The sequence below is a fragment of the Pan troglodytes genome, chromosome 11, assembly GCF_028858775.2.
Source record: "Pan troglodytes isolate AG18354 chromosome 11, NHGRI_mPanTro3-v2.0_pri, whole genome shotgun sequence".
NCBI classification, from domain to species: Eukaryota; Metazoa; Chordata; class Mammalia; order Primates; family Hominidae; genus Pan; species Pan troglodytes.
In genome coordinates, this window is record NC_072409.2 from 10,367,541 (window position 1) to 10,387,026 (window position 19,486).

General features: G+C 48.3%; 2 protein-coding genes and 1 long non-coding RNA gene across 4 annotated transcripts in view; all 3 read right to left on the reverse strand.

Moving 5' to 3' along the window:
* Positions 1-19,437, reverse strand: part of SLC25A25 (solute carrier family 25 member 25) — a 42,501-nt gene extending 23,064 nt beyond the window's left edge. The window contains exon 1 of one of the 2 annotated variants that reach the window (XM_001153304.5): positions 19,017-19,437. In XM_001153304.5, coding sequence (XP_001153304.1) covers positions 19,017-19,277 — 261 coding nt within the window. In that variant the 5' untranslated portion in view covers positions 19,278-19,437. The remainder of the gene's footprint in view (positions 1-19,016) is intronic. The other variant, XM_009457347.3, reaches the window with a different exon arrangement.
* On the reverse strand, positions 1,381-6,938 carry LOC134807628 (uncharacterized). The gene is made up of 2 exons (XR_010148568.1): positions 6,771-6,938; positions 1,381-1,864 (listed from the first exon to the last, which is right to left on the reverse strand). It is a non-coding gene; the product is annotated as an uncharacterized LOC134807628 (long non-coding RNA).
* Positions 8,648-10,206, reverse strand: LOC464762 (transmembrane protein 203). The gene has a single exon (XM_520285.9). The coding sequence runs from the start codon at positions 9,970-9,972 to the stop codon at positions 9,562-9,564; it is 411 nt and encodes a 136-aa protein (XP_520285.2). The 5' UTR covers positions 9,973-10,206; the 3' UTR covers positions 8,648-9,561.
* Positions 19,438-19,486: the final 49 nt, after the last annotated feature.

Consider the following 19,486-nt stretch of genomic DNA (forward strand, 5'->3'; position numbering starts at 1 on the left):
ACCCAACTTGACCACACTGACATTTACAAAATACTCCACCCAACAACAGCAGAATACACATTCTTTTCAAGTGCACTCAGAACATATTCCACCCATAAAACAAGTCAACTCATACAAAGTATGTACTTTGACCACAGTGGAATTAAATTGGAAAAAAATGACAGGTACGCACCTGTAGTTCCTGCTACTAGGGAGGCTGAGGTGGGAGGATCGCTTGAGGCCAGGAGTTCAAGACCAGCCTGGGCAACATAGCAAAATCCAGTCTCTTAAGAAAAAAAAGATATTTGGAAAATACCTAAATATTTGGAAATTAAATAATACAACTGTAAATGATTCACGTGATATGTCAAAGAAGAAATCAAAAAGGAAATTAGAAAGTATTTTGAATGGTGAGAAAGCACAATGTATTAAAATTTGTAGGATGCAGCTGCAGCAGTACTTAGAAGGAAATACCTATATTAGAAAGGAAAGGTCTCAAAATCAGTGGCTTCAGTTTCCACCCTAAGAGATCAGAAAAGAACAAATTAAATGCAAAGCAAGCAGAAGAAAAAAATAATAAACTAGGTGTTAGCGATCATGCCTTATTTATCTTAAACTTCCCTAGACCAGCACCTAAGACAGGAATCGATGGAAATGTGTTCAATTGAATACCTTGCCTATATGTGTTTAAATATATATATTGCATATATGCAAAGATAGGGTCTTGCCATGTTGCCCAGGCTGGTCTTGAACTCCTGGGCTCAAGTGATCCTCCCATCCTGGCCTCCTCACCTTGGATTACAGATGTGAGCCACCACACCTGTTCCAATTCTTTTTTTTTTTGAGACAGAGTTTTGCTCCTGTTGCCCAGGCTGGAGTGCAGTGGTGTGATCTTGGTTCACTACAACCTCCGCCTCCTGGCTTCAAGTGATTCTCCTGCCTCAGCCTCCCGAGTAGCTGGGACTACAGGCGCCCGCCACCACACCCAGCTAATTTTTATATTTTTAGTAGAGACGGGGGTTTCACCATGTTGGCCAGGATGGTCTTGAGCTCTCGACCTCAAGTGATCCTCCCACCTTGGCCTCCCAAAGTGCTGGGATTACAGGTGTGAGCCACTGTGCCCAGCCCAATATATATTTTTTAAAACATTTTTCTTGCGTCTTTGATTTCCTTGTAGGTTAATATAGTACATTTCTTTCCTTTCACATGTAGCTTTCTTGGGTAGGATGAATCACCCATATCCAGGGATAGACTGCCAAGTGTAACCCTCTTGTAAAAGTAGCTTATAAACATCAATAGAATCTGGTTAAGAGGAGGTTAATACCTGCAGAAATAACCACTGTTCTAAGAATCTAGACAATAGAGGCTGATGGTGTCAATGAAAAGAATCGAATTCTGTAAAATATTTAAAGAGGTTTATTGTGAGCCAAATATAAGTGACCAAGGCCCATGATACAGCCCCAGGAGGTCCTGAGAACATGAGCCCAAGGTGGCTGGGTGACAGGTTGATTTATACATTTTAGGGGGACAGAAGTTACAAGAAGACATCAGTCAATACATGTAAGGTGTACATTGGTTCAGCCTGGTAAGGTGGGACAACTTGAAGGCGGGGGCTTCCAGATCATAGGTGGGTTCAAAGATTTTCTGATTGGAAATTGGGGTTGAAAGGGTTATTATCTAAAAACCTGGAATCAATAAAAAGGAGTGTCAGGCCAGGCGCGGTGGCTCACGCCTGTAATCCCAGCACTTTGGGAGGCCGAGGTGGGCGCCTGGAAACCCAGCTACTCGGGAGGCTGAAGCAGGAGAATCGCTTGAACCCAGGAGGCGGAGGTTGCAGTAAGTCGAGATCGCGCCAGTGCACTCCAGCCTGGGCAACAGAGTGAGACTGTATCAAAAAAAAAAAAAAAAAATCTGTTTTAATGTTAATGCTGGTCGGTTGTGCCTGAATTGCAGAGAGGAGGGTATAATTAGGCATGTCCCTCCCTTCCCATCATGGCCTGAATTAGTTTTTCGCGTTTACTTGGAATGCCCTTAGCCCCCTGAGGTCCATTCAGTTGGTTGGTGGGGCTTAGAATAGGTACTTTTCAGAGAACAGTAATGGAATACACCTCTAGAGGGAAGTAGTGAGTCGAATCATGGGCACTTGACTTATTCCAAATTACCCTGATAAAATGCCCAGAGTATAAAGGAGCCTGGAGCACCACACACAAAGACAATTGGAGATGCCCAAGGGAGTCTTAGAAGAACAACGCAGAAAGCGAGTTCTCAGGACTGACCAACTCCACGGCAATCTCCAGGTCTCATCACCTCCTTGCTTAACTGCCTAGTACCTATCTTAGAAATATTAACACTCAGCCGGGCACGGTGGCTCACGCCTGTAATCCCAGCACTTTGGGAGGCCGAGGCGGGCGGATCACAAGGTCAGGAGATAGAGGCCATCCTGGCTAACACGGTGAAACCCCATCTTTACTAAAAATACAAAAAAAAAAAAAAAAAAAAATTAGCTGGGCGTGGTGTTGGGTGCCTGTAGTCCCAGCTACTCGGGATGCTGAGGCAGGAGAATGACGTAAGCCCGGGAGGCGGAGCTTGCAGTGAGCGGAGATCGCGCCACTGCACTCCAGCCTAGGCGACAGAGCAAGACTTCATCTCAAAAAAAAAAAAAAAAAAAGAAAAAAGAAAAAAAAGAAATATTAACACTCAGAAGCCATGAGAGGGAAGAGTAGTAACACTTTTTAGAAAGTTAACAGATGAAGCGAGATTTTATTTGACAGAAAGTCAGAATGATTAGGCTGATTGATTTGATGAGGACTGGCACAGCCAATATGGTCATATAAAAGGCCTTTTCCATAAATTAAATGAGTCATATATGCAGCTCTAAGATTTTGGCCAAAACCAGAACCCAAACCAAAACCAAAAAAAAAAAACAATTTTTTTTTTTTTTTTTTTTGAGACGGAGTCTCACTCTGTCACCTAGGCTGGAGTGCAATGGTACTATCTCGGCTCACGGCAACCTCCACCTCCCGGGTTCAAGCAATACTTCTGCCTCAGCCTCCTGAGTAGCTGGGACTACAGGCGCCCGCCACCATGCCCGGCTAATTTTTGTATTTTTTAGTAGAGATGGAGTTTCACCATGTTGGCCAGGCTGGTCTTGAACTCCTGATCTTGTGATCTGCCCGCTTCAGCCTCCCAGAATGCTGGGATTACAGGCTGAGCCACTGCGCCCGGCCTCAAACAAAAACATGTAAAGCAGATGTACAGGCCGGGCGTGGTGTCTCACACCTGTAATCCCAGCACTTTGGAGGCCGAGGTGGGTGGATCACCTGAGACCAGCCTGGCCAACATGGTGAAACCCCATCTCTACTAAAAATACAAAAATTAGCCAGGCGTGGTGATTCTAGCTACTTGGGAGGTTGAGGCAGGAGAATCCCTTGAATCCGGGAGGCGGAGGTTGCAGTGAGCCAAGATTGCGCCACTGCACTCTAGCCAGGGCAAAGAGCGAGACTGTCTTAAAATAAAATAAAATAAAAATAATAAAGCAGATATACAAAATGTGCAAGGGGATATGCTGTTTTCAGAATTATTTTTGGGTGGTACAGGAGGCAAGAGTTTGAAGACTCTCTTTTATATACTGATATATGGCAGTGCCAGGCTATTCCAGAGGCCGGACTGTAGCAGGTGAATGTCAGTCTCCGCTGGAATGAACCAATCAGCGAACGGAAAAACTCAGCTCCTATGTGCTGCCTGCGCTGGGCGGCTGGAGTTTCAGGCTGTAAGGCAGGACTCTTAAACGCCCACCTGGTGTGACTCAGCAACAATTGGACAATGAAGAGGAGCCACAACTCACCTCATTTGGCACAAATGAAACTAAGGTATGGCAGATGACAGAACTGCAATAATGAAAAAAGGAAATCCACGATCTATTTCCATTTTAGGAAACAGAACCGTAAAATCTAGCTTTGACAAAAACTCCCTAAAGAAAACTCCTGTAACTGTGGAAGGAAAAGAGAAGTCCGGCACGAAAACCCTCAGTCTTGTGGGTGGCTTCTGTTTACTCCTGGTGAAAAGCCAGTCCCCCTCGAGGTCCCAAGTTCAAGGTGAATGCATATTAAAGATGTCTTTTTCTTTTCTCTACAAGAAAGTTAGAGGCATACAAAATTTACCCAACTCTTAAGTGTAGGATTTTAAGATGTAACAAGTCAAGTTCTACAGAAGCAAGGGTCTGCGTGGAAATATGGGATTTCTACTTTATTTTATTTTTTTTGAGACAGGGTCTGGCTCTGCTGCCCAGACTGGAGTGCAGGTATGATCATGGCTCACTGCAGCCTCAACCTCCCAGGCTCAAGGGATCTTCCCACCTTAACCTCCCAAGTAGCTGGGACCACAGGCATGCCTGGCTAATTTTTTAAAATTTTTTGTAGAGACTGGGTCTCCCTATGTTGCCCAGACTGGTCTCGAACTCCTGGCCTCAAGCAATCCTCCCACCTCAGCCTCCCAAAGTGCTGGGAGTACAGGCATGAGCCACCGTGCCCGGCCTAATTTCTCTTCTTTTTCTGCTCTTATAAGAGCATGATTCTCCTTTAGATTAGACATGTGCACCAAGAGTAAGGAGCAGGGGGTGAATATGGTATGGAGGCCAGCATGTGACAACCCAATCACCTAAAATGTTCAAAAAATTTTGAAGCAACCCAACACTGGCCAGTGGGAGCCACACAATTCATCCATGTGAGCCTACTTGTTGTACCCACCCTGTCCTTATCCTCTCCTTTCCTTCTCCCACGTGAAAAAGCAAACCAACAAATTTATTACTAAAGCAACATAAAATGTTTTTAGTTTCTGAAAACAGATCTCAGGATTGCACTCACACTGAGATGATCTGACTCAACACAAACTTAACTCTCACCAGCTGCTTGCTCTGCTTTGCACAAGGACTGCAGGCAGGAGAGAGGTCAAGGGGGTGAAACCCTCCCTGGGCTGCCTTACACGCAGCACAGCTGTTCAGGGTGGGAGGGCAACTGGATGAATGCCGGCTAATAGCTGGTTTAAACCAAGCCAGCTCTCCTAAACAATTCAGAAAAGGAATTCTTTAGCTATAGAACTATCTACGTTTAGATCCTATTTTTCCTTCTTCTGTAGGTTAGAGAGGAAGAGACTCTGGCAAACAAAAAATACACCCAAGATGTGAATGAAAAAAGGAAAAAAGTTAACTGTGTCCATAAATGCATCACTAAGGGGTGCTGAGGAACCTTGTCTTTCTCCCTAAGATCCCCCCTACAATGCCTTTATAGGACACTGGACAAATTGCTTAACTTCTCCAGCCTGTAAAATGTGGGGAGTGAACTGAACAACCTTGAAAACGCTCCAGTTCTAACATTATATGGATTCCAACTCAATCTAAAGGCCTTAACCAAAAGCAACAACAGGGTTTTGGGCAAGTGGGATAGAAAAGGCCAACAATGGCTGGGGGTGGTGGCTCACGCCTGTAATCCCAGCACTTTGGGAGGCCGAGGTGGGTGGATCACCTGAGGTTGGGAGTTCGAGACCAGCCTGGCCAGCATGGTGAAACCTCATCTCTATTAAAAATACACACAAAAAATTAGCCGGGCATGGTGGCGCATACCTGTAATCCCAGCTACTCCATGCCTCCACGCACTCCAGCCTGGGCAATGAGAGCAAAACTCCGTCTCAAAAAAAAAAAGCCCAACAAGGTTGATGAAGGTGTGCACCATAGCTGGTTTTAACCAACAGGACCATTCCACTGTGTCCTATCTACTCTACAGATAAGGACTTAACAGACAGTTGGTTCTTTTTTTTGGGGGGGGGATGGAGTCTTGCTCTGTCACCCAGGCAGAAGTGCAGTGGCACGATCTCAGCTCACTGCAACCTCCACCTCCTGGGTTTTTTGTGGGTTTTTTTTTGTTTCTTTGTTTTTTTTTTTAGATGGGGTATCACTCTGTTGCCCCAACTGGAGTGCAGTGGCGTGATCTCGGCTCACTGCAACCTCCACCTCCCAGGTTCAAGTGATTCACCTGCCTCAGCTTCCCAAAGTGCTGGGATTACAGGCATAAGCCACCATGCCCGGCCCCTCCTGAGTTTTTTTAAGCAATTCTCCTGCCTCAGCCTCCCCAGTAGCTGGGATTACAAGCACGCACCACCAGGACCAGCTAATTCTTTTTTTGAGAGGGAGTCTCGCTCTGTCACCAGGCTGGAGAGCAGTGGCACGATCTGGGCTGCCTGCAACCTCTGTTTCCCAGGTTCGAGCGATTCTCCTGCCTCAGCCTCCCGAGTAGCTGGGACTACAGGCGTGCACCACCATAACCGGCTAATTTTTGTATTTTTAATAGAGACGGGGTTTCACCATGTTGGCCAGGATGGTCTCAATCTCTTGACCTCGTGGTCCGCCCGCCTCGGCCTCCCAAAGTGCTGGGATTACAGGCATGAGCCACCGCGCCTGGCCCCTCCTGGGTTTTTTAAGCAATTCTCCTGCCTCAGCCTCCCCAGTAGCTGGGATTACAGGCATGCGCCACCAGGCCTGGCTAATTTTTTTTTTTTGTATTTTTAGTAGAGACAAGGTTTTGCCAGTTGGCCAGGCTGGTCTCGAACTCCTGACCTCAAGTGATCCACCTGCCTTGGCCTCACAAAGTGCTGGGATTACAGGCGTGAGCCACAACGCCCAGCCAGTTGGTTCTTATTCTTGGTGATCTAAACTACCCTCTCTCCACCTTTTTTTTTTTTTTTTTTTTTTTTTTGGCATCAGCAGCATTTCAATCAATGGTTTTTGAGAGTCTTCTTACACAATGTAGGCGGTTCTGTGTTTTGGAAGAAGTGTCACATTAGACTCCAGCCAACAGGGAGGGAGGACAGGAGGAAAGGTATGGAGCCACAGTGTGATGGAACAACACTGAAAGCTTCAGGCACCGGCAGGAACAGGGACAGCCACCTCTCCAGTTTCCCCACTGATCCTGCAGAAAATGAGTCATGATTTATCTCCTCAAACTTCCTGGAAAAGCCAGCCAAGAGCTTAAAGTAGATAAGAAGCTCCTTATGGCCTACCTTTGTTATTCATTTACTTTAAAGGAAGATGCATCTTTAAGACAACAGCTTCTTTTGTCAGGTGTGGTGTTGAGTCTTTTATATCCCGTATTAGGAACAGTGTACCTATCATTTTAGTCACGGCTTCCTGTGCACCACCAGGGCCTTAAAATGCTGAGACAGAGTTATGCACAGGTATGTCAATGTCTGTTAATTTCATAAACTATGAAAATAAATGTGGCCAAGTTTTAAAGGCAAGTTAAGTGTCCACAGTCAAAGAAGGAAGGCGGCACTGCATTGAGCTAAATGGGGCAGAGTCAAAATCCTGGGTTCTGGAACTGGCTTGGCCTCCAAGCAACCCAGCCTCCGAGCCTTAGTCCCACTTCTGCAAAGTAATGCTGGTTAGTGAGATGATCTCCAAAGCTTTGAAGTAAGCTCCACTTGAGCTTCCACTTTCACAACTTCAAGGTCAACTCTGTACTTAGGAAAGACGATCCACGGCTTCTGAGAGGGCAACAGGCTTGCAAGATGAGGAGGTCCCATTTCTGTCCAGGGAAAGCATGCGGGCCCCAAAGACGTCTTTTTGTGTAGATAGAGTGAGTGAGTCTACTACAACTTTTTATTGTTTCTTTGCTCATTTTGATGTCCACAGAGCCCAGGTTTTCCACAGCGGACATCCCCTTCCACACCACGGAAGCTTCTCCCTCTCCAGGTTGCTGGGGTGGGGCTATGTCTCCCTGGGTGCCACACACCCTTTAATGCTGATGTCCCCAGGCTTTGCCCTCCCTTGCCTTTCGCTTTTCACCTAAGCAAACTAGGGGCAAAATATAGGTGATTCTGACCAATTCTGGGCACCTTATTTTCAAAGAACCAATGGGGAAGTCACTTGGTGAATATGTGCCAGACCCAGTCCTGGGCTCTTTCTATGCTTTATCTAATTTAACCCACACACCCCCCTTATGCAGTAGGTCCTCATGCCAACAAGTTTCTGATAAGGAAACAGACTTGGAGAGGGTGAGTCATTTGTTCAAGGTCACTCAGCTAGCAAGCAGCAGAAGGAACATTTGAACCCAGGTCTCATACCATACAAATCACTCTTTTTTTTTTTTTTTTTGAGACAGAGTCTCACTCTGTTGCCCAGACTGGAGTGCGGTGGCGCAGTCTCGGTTCACTGCAACCTCCAACTCCCAGGTTCAAGCAATTTTCCTGCCTCAGCCTCCCGAGTAGCTGGGATTACAGATGTGTGCCACCATGCTCGGCTAATTTTTGTATTTTTAGTAGAGCTGGGGTTTCTACATGTTGGCCAGGCTGGTCTCGAACTCCTGACCAGCCTCCCAAAGCGCTGGGATTACAGGCATGAGCCACCCATTTAAAGTATACAGTTCAGTGGTTCTCAGTATCTTCACGGATATGTGCAACCATCACTCCAGTCAACTTGAGAATATTTCCAACACCTCAAAAAGAAACCTCATCTCACCTTCCTATCTCTCTACCCGCCAGTACCCCACTCCCAGGTAGGCAAGCACTACTCAATTTTCTGTCTCTGTAGACTTCTCCATTCTGGACTTTCACCTAAATGGATCATACAGTGCATGATCTTTGCGACTGGCTTCTTTTTTTTTTTTTTTTTTTTTCAGGAAAACATTCTCTTACTTTATTTGCATCTCAGCAAAGGTTCTCATTTGGCACCTGACTGGCATCAAACCAAAGTTCGTAGGCCAACAAAGATGGGCCACTCACAAGCTTCCCATTTGTAGATCTCAGTGCATATGAGTATCTGACACCTGTTCCTCTCTTCAGTCTCTTAGGGAGGCTTAAATCTGTCTCAGGTGTGCTAAGAGTGCCAGCCACAAGGTGGTCAAAAGTCCACAAAACTGCAGTCTTTGCTGGGATAGTAAGCCAAGCAGTGCCTGGACAGCAGAGTTCTTTTCTTGGGCAACAGATAACCAGACAGGACTCTAATCGTGCTCTTATTCAACATTCTTCTGTCTCTGCCTAGACTGGAATAAAAAGCCAATCTCTCTCGTGGCACAGGGAAGGAGATACAAGCTCGTTTACATGTGATAGATCTAACAAAGGCATCTACCGAAGTCTGGTCTGGATAGACGGCACAGGGAGCTCTTAGGTAAGCGCTGCTGGTTGGAGGACATTCCTGAGTCCAGCTTTGCAGCCTTTGTGCAACAGTACTTTCCCAGGATCCACAGGAAATACTCAGAGTCCACCTGGACATTTTACTTATATTCAGTTTCCAAGTGTCAGAGGGGTTCAGGACTGTCTGGCCTGGGGGCCTCCTCATGACCTCAATTCAGGATTATCTACTCAAAGCATTAAACAAAAGGAAATACATTTTCAGGATGAAGGCTGCTCTTTTAAGCCCTGCTGAAGAAACCATTTCAAACAGGATTGGAATAGGGAAACCCGGCACTCAGCTCGGCGCAAGCCGGCGGTGCCTTCAGACTAGAGAGCCTCTCCTCCGGTGCGCTGCAAGTAGGGCCTCGGCTCGAGGTCAACATTCTAGTTGTCCAGCGCTCCCTCTCCGGCACCTCGGTGAGGCTAGTTGACCCGACAGGCGCGGATCATGAGCAGCTGCAGGAGAATGAAGAGCGGGGACGTAATGAGGCCGAACCAGAGCTCCCGAGTCTGCTCCGCCAGCTTCTGGCACAACAGCATCTCGAAGACGAACTTGAGACTCAGGACCGTGAGTACCCAGAAAAGGCGGAGCACCGCCAGCCGCTTCTCTCCATCCTGGAAGAGGCGCACGGACACGATGGTGGTGAAGTAGGTGCTGAGCCCGTCAGCGGCGAAGAAAGGCACGAACACGTTCCACCAGGAGAGGCCCGGGACCAGGCCATCCACACGCAGTGCCAGCAGCACAGAGAACACCAACAGGGCCAGCAGGTGCACGAAGATCTCGAAGGTGGCGAAGCCTAGCCACTGCACCAGCTCCCGGAGCGAGAAGAGCATCGCGCCCGTTGAGCGCGGGCCGGGGCCCGGCCGAGCGTGCCACCCGCGGGGCTGCGTCTCCTCTCCCCGTGGCCCTCGCCCGCGCCTGCCGCCGCTGCTGCGAGAGAGAGGCAGCGAGCGGCCCCGCCAGCCCCAGCCCTCGGCCCTGATGCGCCGGCAATCCCCCGGCCCCGACCCGGGACTCAACCCTGGCCGCCCGTGAATGCCCGCCTCGATCGGACGCCATGCCCCACAGGGCCTTTTTTTTTTTTTTTTAAGACGGAGTCTTGCTCTGTCGCCCAGGCTGGAGTGCAGTGGCGCGATCTCGGCTCACTGCAAGCTCCGCCTCCCGGGTTCACGCCATTCTCCTGCCTCAGCCTCCCGAGTTGCTGGGACCACAGGCGCCCGCCACCGCGCCCGGCTAATTTTTTTTGTATTTTTAGTAGAGACGGGGTTTCACCGTGGTATCGATCCCCTGACCTCGTGATCCACCCGACTTGGCCTCCCAAAGTGCTGGGATTACAGGCGTGAGCCACCGCGCCCGGCCGCGACTGGCTTCTTTCAATCAGCGTAACATTTCCGAGGAAAGTCTGTACTATAAACCCCATGGGTTATTGTCTCAGCTAAGGGAACTGTAAGGTATGGACAGCACGTCACCTGAGAAGTGCATGATGATACCTGTTTTTAGCAGCAGCAGAGATTATAGGAAGATAAGACCACAGATTTCAGATAAAGGGCCCTTGGATCACTTTTCTGTCTTGCTCCTGAAGGTACACATGGGGCAATGGGCAGCAGCAGATACAAGATTTCAGTCTAACATGACAGAGAACTCACAGTGACTCCAATTAGGTTCACAATAGAAAGGGCGGATGACCATCTGCGAAGGATGCTCCAGGAGAGCTTATCTCCATGTTGGGTGGAAGGCTGGCTAGTGACCATGATGGCCCGTCACCCATCCAAGACTAAATTCTATGGTTCTGCCAAATTCGCATTAGTATAATTAATGGTTAAAAATAAAAAGTTAGGGCCGGGTGTGGTGGCTCACGCCTGTAATCCCAGCACTTCGGGAGGCTGAGGAGGGTGGATCACGAGGTCAGGAGATCGAGACCATCCTGGCTAACATGGTGAAAACCTGTCTCTACTAAAAAATACAACAAAAATTAGCTTGGCGTGGTGGTGGGCGCCTGTAGTCCCAACTACTGGGGAGGCTGAGGTAGGAGAATGGCGTGAACCCAGGAGGCAGAGCTTGTAGTGAGCTGAGATCACGCCACTGCACTCCAGCCTGGGCGAGAGAGAGAGACTCTGTCTCAAAAAAATAAATAAATAAAAATAAAAATAAAAATAAAAGTTAGGCTGGGCGTGGTGGCTCATGCCTGTAATCCTAACACTTTGGGAGGCCAAGGCGAGAGGATCACATGCGTTCAGGAGTTCGAGACCAGCCTGAGCAACATAGGAAAACCCCGTCTCTACAAAAAATACAAAAATTAGCTGGGCATGGTGGTGCACACCTGTAATCCCAGCTACCTGGGAGGCTGAGTGGGAGGACAGATTGAGCCTGGGAGGTCAAAGCTGCGGTGAGCTGTGATTGAACCACTGAACGCCAGCCTGGGTGACAGAACAACATCCTGTTTCAAATAATAAATAAATAATAAAAAGTTGGCTGCCAGGCACATGTCATCAAGACCCCTGAGGCTGTGTCACAGGCATAATAAAATAAAATAAAATAAAATAAAAAGTTGGCTGGGTACAGTGGCTTAGGTCTGTAATCCCAGCACTTTGGGAAGCCGAGATAAGAGGATCGCTTGAGCCCAGGAATTCAAGACTCAGCTGGAATAGAAATGAAGAAATGAATACCAGCAAAATATTTGTTTCTATCATTCCCTTGTGGGGATGTGAGACTTCAACAAGTAATAACTCTTTTTTGTTTTTTTTCTTTTTGAGACAGAGTCTCGCACTGTCACCCAGGCTGGAGTGCAGTGGCGCGATCTCGGCTCACTGCAACCTCCGCCTCCTGGATTCAAGTGATTCTCCTGCCTCAGCCTCCCAAGTAGCTGGGATTACTGGTGCACACCACAACGCCTGGCTAGTGTTTTTGTATTTTTAGTAGAGATGAGGTTTCACCATGTTGGCCAGGCTAGTCTCGAACTCCTGACCTCAGGCAATCTGCCTGCCTCAGCCTCCCAAAGTGCTGAGATTATAGGAGTGAGTCACCACACTTGGCCCCCATTTTCTTTTCTTTTCTTTTTTTTTATTTTATAAAAAACAGAGATGGGGTCTCGCTATGTTGCCCAGGCTGGTCTTGAACTCCTGAGCTCAAGCGATCCACCCATCTTGGCCTCCCAAAGTACTAGGATTACAGGTGTGAACCACTGCATCTGGCCAGTAATAACTCTTTGAACATCAAAAAAATTCATCTAGTTGAAGCTCCAGATCAGACAGGCTCGTGCTCTCTCATTCTCTATTTATATCTATTTTGAGACAGGGTCTTGTTCTGTTGCCCAGGCTGAAGTGCAATGGCACAGTCTCTGCTCACTGCAACCTCAGCCTCCCAGACTCAAGCGATCCTCCTGCCCCAGCCTCCCGAGTAGCTAGACTACAGGCATGGGCCACCATGCCCAGCTAATTTTGTTGTTGTTGTTGTTGTTGAGATGGAATCTCACTCTGTCTCCAAGGCTGGAGTGCAGTGGCGTGATCTTGGCTCACTGCAACCTCCACTGCCCGGGTTCAAGCAATTTTCCCTCAGCCTCCTAAGTAGCTGGGACTACAGAAAGGCATACGCCACCATGCCTGGCTAAGTTTTGTATTTTTAGTAGAGACGGGGTTTCACTATGTTGGCCAGGCTGGTCTCGAACTCCTGACTTCAAGTGATCTGCCCACCTCAGCCTCCCAAAGTGCTGAGATTACAGGCGTGACCCACTGTGCCCAGCCAATTTTTGTATTTTTTGTAGAGACAGGGTTTCACCAAGTTGCCCAGGCTGGTCTCGAACTCCTAGGTTCAAGCCATCTGTCCACCTCAGCCTCATAAAGTGCCATCGTGGCCAGCCTCATATGTTCTTTTTTGTTTTGTTTTGTTTTTTGAGACAGAGTCTGGCTCTGTCGGCCAGGCCCGTGTTGGCACGATCTCGGCTCACTGCAACCTCCGTCTCCCGGGCTCAAGCAATTCTCCTGCCTCAGCCTTCCGAGTAGCTGGGATTACAGGCGTGTGCCACCACGCCCGGCTAATTTTTGTATTTTTAATACAGATGGGGTTTCACCATGTTGGCCAGGCAGGTCTTGAACTCCTGACCTCAGGTAATCCACCCGCCTCGACCTCCCAAAGTGCTGGGATTACAGGGGTGAGCCACCACACCCAGCCCTATTCTTATTTGTTACTTGGTTTTAGGATCAGGGTATGGGACTGCATCTTTCCAAATATCAACTTATTAAAAAAAAAATCTTCTCAGCTGGACATGGTGGCTCACGTCTGTAATTTCAGCACTTTGGGAGGCTGAGGTGGGCGGATTGCCTGAGGTAAGGAGTTCGAGACCAGTCTGGCCAACATGGTGAACCTCTGTCTCTACTAAAAATACAAAAAAGTTAGCCTGACGTGGTGGTGTGCACCAGTAATCTCAGCTACTTGGGAGGCTAAGGCAGGGGAATTGCTTAAACCAGGGAGGTGGAGGTTGCAGTGAGCCGAGATTGCACCACCGCACTCCAGCCTGGGTGACAGAGTGAGAATCCGTCACAAAAAAAAAAAAAAAAATCTTCTCAAGGACAGGCATGGTGGCTCACACCTGTAATCCCAGCACTTTGGGAGGCTGAGGCAGGTGGATCACTTGAGGCCAGGAGTTGGATACCAGCCTGGCCAAAATGGCGCAACCCAGTCTCTACTGAAAATATAAAAATTAGCAGGGCATGGTGGTGCAGGCCTGTAATCCCAGCTACACCAGATGCTGAGGCAAAGAATTGCTTGAACCGGGGAGGTGGAGGTTTCAGTGAGCTGAGATCACGCCACTGCACTCCAGCCTGGGTGACAGAGGAAGACTCTGTCTCGAAAAAAAAAAAAAGTATTCTAGTTGACTTGATAATTATGACTTTGAGCCAGGGACCGATTATGCAACAATATAACACAATTAGTTTAATATATGAATTTAATCCAATCTGTGAAAAGCATTTTTCTTTTCCTAAAGGGCCATTATATTATAGCAAATAATGTCTATCTCTTGGAAAGGAGCTTTCTTCTGTAGACTGTCTTATCTAAGTCTGGCTCTTTTGATAAACATCCACAAATGGCCAAACATTTCAAAAGTATAGAGTTCAACAGTCTGTCTGATTAAGCAATACCAACTTGACATTACTGATCTCCATTCAATAATTTCAAGTCAATAGGGATTGCCTCATGTGCATTGCTTGGGTCAGGGAGAGAAATGGGGGAGGGCGGATTCTTGTTCTTTGACAGGGTAAACTGGATAATCTTGAAACCTATACTTTGGGAGCAAAATATGTGGTTCTAAATTATCTCTCCTCCTCTTTCTCAAGTTTCCCCAAAAGAACTTGAGAATTCTCTTCATGTTCCTGAAAAAAACTGTGTTAAGGAGGAGAGGAGCAGGAATCAGAAGACGGTTCCAATTCCTTCTCTGGTCCAATTTCCTAGCGATCAAATGATCTTTGAGGTTGTTCCACTGTCTTTTTGAACCATTGTTCCTTCCCTAGTAAAATGGAGTGAAAATCATTTTACTGACTTGCTTACTTAACAAATTTTTGTGGGGCTCAAAAGAGATGGTGTGGATGCCAGTCTCTAAATGAGCAAACTGCAGCTCATCTAGAACCTCACCTGCAATAAACACCAGCCCCTTACAAGAGCCCCAAAGCCTCAGCTGAAGAGACAACTGTTTACACACAACACAGCTTGCTTTCTTCCTCTAACTGGCTGCCTGAGTTCTAACCTATGTTTTAAATTTGTTTTAAGACACAGATTGTATTTGGTCACATGAAAATGCCTTAAATAGGCAATCTATAATTAGCTCTGGCTGAGTCTCATCTCCCAAAGTCACTACTGTTGTCGTCATCTTTTTTCTTTCTTCTTTAATGAACTCTTCCCTTTTTTTGTCCCAGAACAAGCTTCTCGCTTACATGCCCTTTACAAAGAAAATTTCCCTGGCTGGCTGCCATCGGTTTCTCTGCCCACTTCCATTTTAAGCAATTTTTATGAGTGTCCCATCTCTTCTCAAACAAAGGCAGATGGCAAAACTTGCTGGTTTACTTTTAAAGAAAACTTGACCCAGACTGTTATAAGCTAAGAAGAGGCTTTGTGAAGTCACATGGCCTGGGTTTACCCATCACCCCCTGATAAGCACTCACAGCTGATTCCCGTGCAAACCCCAGCATCTCACACTGGTTTCATATGGGCCATAGGAAGCACCTTCCAAAGTCTGATGTGTTCTTCAACATCTATTCCCATGGCAGATGACCCATTTTGACCCAAAGGGCCCCACATTTCTCTTTCGGCTCCTGCTAGTTCTGCAAAGCCTCAGCACTGCTTTTTCTGTAGGCAGTTAATACTAATGCTAATTCAACAGGAAGTGGTATGGGGGTACAAGAGGCAGGGTGTCTTCCTGTTGCCCAGTTATTTACAAAAAGGCAGATCTTCTCTCCAAGACTTCAAACGTTCCCCACAGGACTAACTTGTGCTCCTTTACAGGTAATGAGCTAATAAATTATTTCCGATCTCAAAGCTGTATAACAACTGAATTTGTTCAAAAGCCAAAAAAGTAGTAGAAATACAGTCTATACTGCCTGGTGCAGTTGCTCGCGCCTGTAATCCCTGAACTTTGGGAGGCCGAGGTGGGTAGATCACTTGAGGTCAAGAGTTCGAGACCAGCCTGGCCAACATGGTGAAATCCCTTGTCTCCTAATAGTACAAAAATTAGCCGGGCCATGGTGGCGGGCGCCTGTAATCCCAGCTACTCAGGAAGCTGAGGCAGGAGAACTGCTTGAACCCAGGAGGCAGAGGTTTCAGTGAAATCACACCATCGCACTCCAGCCTGGGCGACAGAGCGGACTGCTTCTCAAAAAATAAAAATAAAATAGATAAATAGGCCAGGCGCGGTAGCTCACGCCTGTAATCCCAGTGCTTTGGGGGGCCGAGGCGGGCAGATCATCTGAGGTCAGGAGTTTGAGACCAGCCTGGCCAACATGGTGAAACCCCATTTCTACTAAAAATACAAAAAAAAAAAAAAAAAAAAAAAAAAAAAAATTAGCAGGGCGTGGTGGTGCATGCCTGTAGTCCCAGTGTGCCTGTAGTCCCAGGGAGGCTGAGGCACGAGAATCACTTGAACCCAGGAGGCAAAGGTTGCAGTGAGCTGAGATCATGCCATTGCACTCCTGCTTGGGCAACAAAAGTGAAACTCCATCTCAGAAAAGTAATAATAATAATAGATAAATAAATGAAATACATTCTATACTAAACCCACACACCAAAAGAATAAAGAAATGCTTCCTATCATAGAACTTAGATCTGTCACGGAGTCAAAGATTTTAGAGTCAAAGTGACCCCAAGGGGCTAGGCTCTCTTTGGTTAATAAAAGTTTTCTTTCAAAACCAGAAAGAAAAATGATCACTTTCTCCTTATTTGCCCCGAGAAATTCACCACTAAAAAAACAGATTAGGATCAATATCAGATGTGCCTTGAATCTCGAGAACATTGTGCCTCTAGTTGATGCACAAAGCATGGGGCAGACATTTAACATGCTCCCGCAGCCAGACGTTCTCAATGTGCCTGGCAGCAATGCCAAGTGGGTAGGTTCACAAAAGCAGAAACAGAAACCCTCTGGGTTTAGCCTTCCTATTTTTTCTTTTCTTTCTTTTTTCTTTTTTTTTTTTTTTGAGATGGAGTTTCACTCTTGTTGCCCAGGCTGGAGTGCAATGGTGCAATCTCAGCTCACCGCAATCTCCGCCTCCCAGGTTCAAGCGATTCTCCTGCCTCAGCCTCCCGAGTACTGGAATTACAGGCATGCGCCACCACTCCCCGATAATTTTGTATTTTTAGTAAAGACGGGTTTTCTCCAAATTGGTCAGGCTGGTCTCAAACTTCTGACCTCAGGTGATCCACCCGGCTTGGCCTCCCAAAGTGCTGGGATTACAGGCGTGAGCCACTGTGCCCGGCCAGCCATTCTACCTTTTCAAGTGAGTATTCATCAGATACATACAGGAAAATCTCCAGTTCACAACACTATTTTGTGTAAAACTGACTGGAAACATTACAAAACAAAACAAAACAAAACAAACTTGTCTCTAGCCGGGTGCGGTGGCTCACGCCTGTAATCCCAACACTTTGGGAGGCCGAGGCAGGTGGATCACCTGAGGTCAGGAGCCCGAGACCAACCTGGCCAACATGGCGGAAGCCTATCTCTACTAAAAATACAAAAATTAGCTGGGTGGCCGGGCGCGGTGGCTCACGCCTGTTGATCCCAGCACTTTGGGAGGCTGAGGCGGGCGGATCACAAGGTCAGGAGATCAAGACCATCCTGGCTAACATGGTGAAACCCCATCTCTCTTAAAAATTCAAACAAAAAAAAAAATTAGCTGGGCATGGTGGCGGGCACCTGTAGTCCCAGCTACTAGGGAGGCTGAGGCAGGAGAATGGCGTGAACCCGGGAGGCGGAGCTTGCAGTGAGCCAAGATCGCACCACTGCACTTGAGCCTGGGTGACAGAGTGAGACTGTCTCAAAAAAAAAAAAAAAAAAAAATAGCTGGGTGTGGTGGCACATGCCTGTAATCCCAGCTACTGGGGAGGCTGAGGCGGGAGAATCTCTTGAACCCTGGAGGCGGAGGCTGCAGTGAGCCAAGATTGCACCAATGCACTCCAGCCTGGGAGACAGAACCAGACTCCGTCTCAAAACAAACAAACAAAAAAAACTTGTCTCTAAATCTCCTGGACTTAACTCAACCATTCTATCTTGCGTAGTGTTACTCTTGGTCCTCCTAGGCTGATCCTAATACTTAGCGCTAAATACCTTGGATGTTGATCCAAGAATCTTGAACATGAGTTAACAACACCTATGTACACCCACCCAACAAATTGGTTTAATTCATTGGCGGTTTACCAGATTCTTTTCATACTTGGCTATGAGATTCTCTAATTGTCATGTGTACAAATGGACCATACTAACTCAGCAGTGAAACAGGTTCTTAGGTAAAGTACTCAGGAGTCCTATTCCAGGCTGTAAATCAGGCTAAGCTACAGTAAATGAAATACTTGGGAAAATGGCAGCTACACCTGCCAAGTCAGACTGAAGGGGGAAGAGAGAGAAGGGAAACAGCCTCTGCTCTGAGGTTCTCATACAGAAAGGCCAGCACTTCTCTTCCTGGCAGGCCCAGGGATGACCATTTCTCTGCGCCCCTATGCCCACACCTCGGCCAAGAGCCCACAATAGTAACAATCTCGCTTTGACTTTTAGGAAAAAAATTTCCCCCAGATTCTTTCACTCCTTCCACACTCCAACCCCGCGGGGATCACGATCCCATTTTCTGGATAAACAGGGCAATGGAGATGAGCCTAAACCATGAGAACTGTCAGTCTTCGCCGCCAACGTCCACACGGATCAGCCTGAAACCCCAATACCACTTTTTTTTTCAACTCCCACATGTTCCTGAGAGGAACCAGATCAGGGCCCACGGCTGGCATGGAAACGAGAGGGAAAGGAGGGGGTGCTGCTGGGGACTGATGGATGAACCCATCCTTGGGTGAAGGGAGCGTCCAGCTTGGCCTTGAGGTCAGGAGGTGACAAAGGCACACTCCTGAGACCTAGCGTTCTACTCTGGGCAAGAAAGGGCTTTTCGCCCATCAGAAAGCCCATAGGATGCCCACCTGTGTCCACGAAGAACCCGGTTCAAGCACCCAAAGAAGTCAGGAAGGAGCCCTGCTCCCACCAGGGCATAAGTGGGGTGTCCCTCAGTGAGTCAGGGGGCACCCTTCCTCTGGACAGTGGGGGTTCCGCCCAGCCCAAGGGGCCGTCCCCCGAGACCTGTCACCCGGCCCTCGAGGGGCTCCCTCCCCGCCAGTGCTGAGGACGCGCGCAGGCTACCTGGAGCTCGCCCTCGGTGCGGTGCAGTCCCAGGCGCCGCAGCCCCACCGCCAGGTCGTTGACACACAGGCCGCCGTCCCGGTTGACGTCGAGCGTCTGAAAGAGTCTCCACAGGCGCAGCCGGTGGTCCGGGCCCCCGCAGATAGCGCCGCCGCAGGGGTCCCCCACGGACGCCGGCGATGAGGCAGACGAAGAGGCGGCGGTGGCGGCGGCGTCCGGCGGCGGGGAGGCCACACAGCGGCACAACACACTGCTCACCATCGGGCGCGAGGCAGGGGCTCCGGGCGCGGGCGGGAGCGGGGGCGGCGGGCCGGCGGTGACCGCGCGGGAGGCAAGCCAGGCGCTCTGCAGCTGGGAGCGCGGGCTCGGAGACGCCGGCAAGCTGGCGGGAGGGGCGGCTTCCGGGAGCCCCGCCCCGCCTCGCCCCGCCTCGCCCCGCCTCGCCGGCCACGCCCCCGGGCGCACCGAAG

What these genes read in the sequence shown, in the direction of transcription:
- LOC464762 (XM_520285.9), bottom strand. Translation starts at nt 9,972, where the DNA reads ATGCTCTTCTCGCTCCGGGAGCTGGTGCAGTGGCTAGGCTTCGCCACC.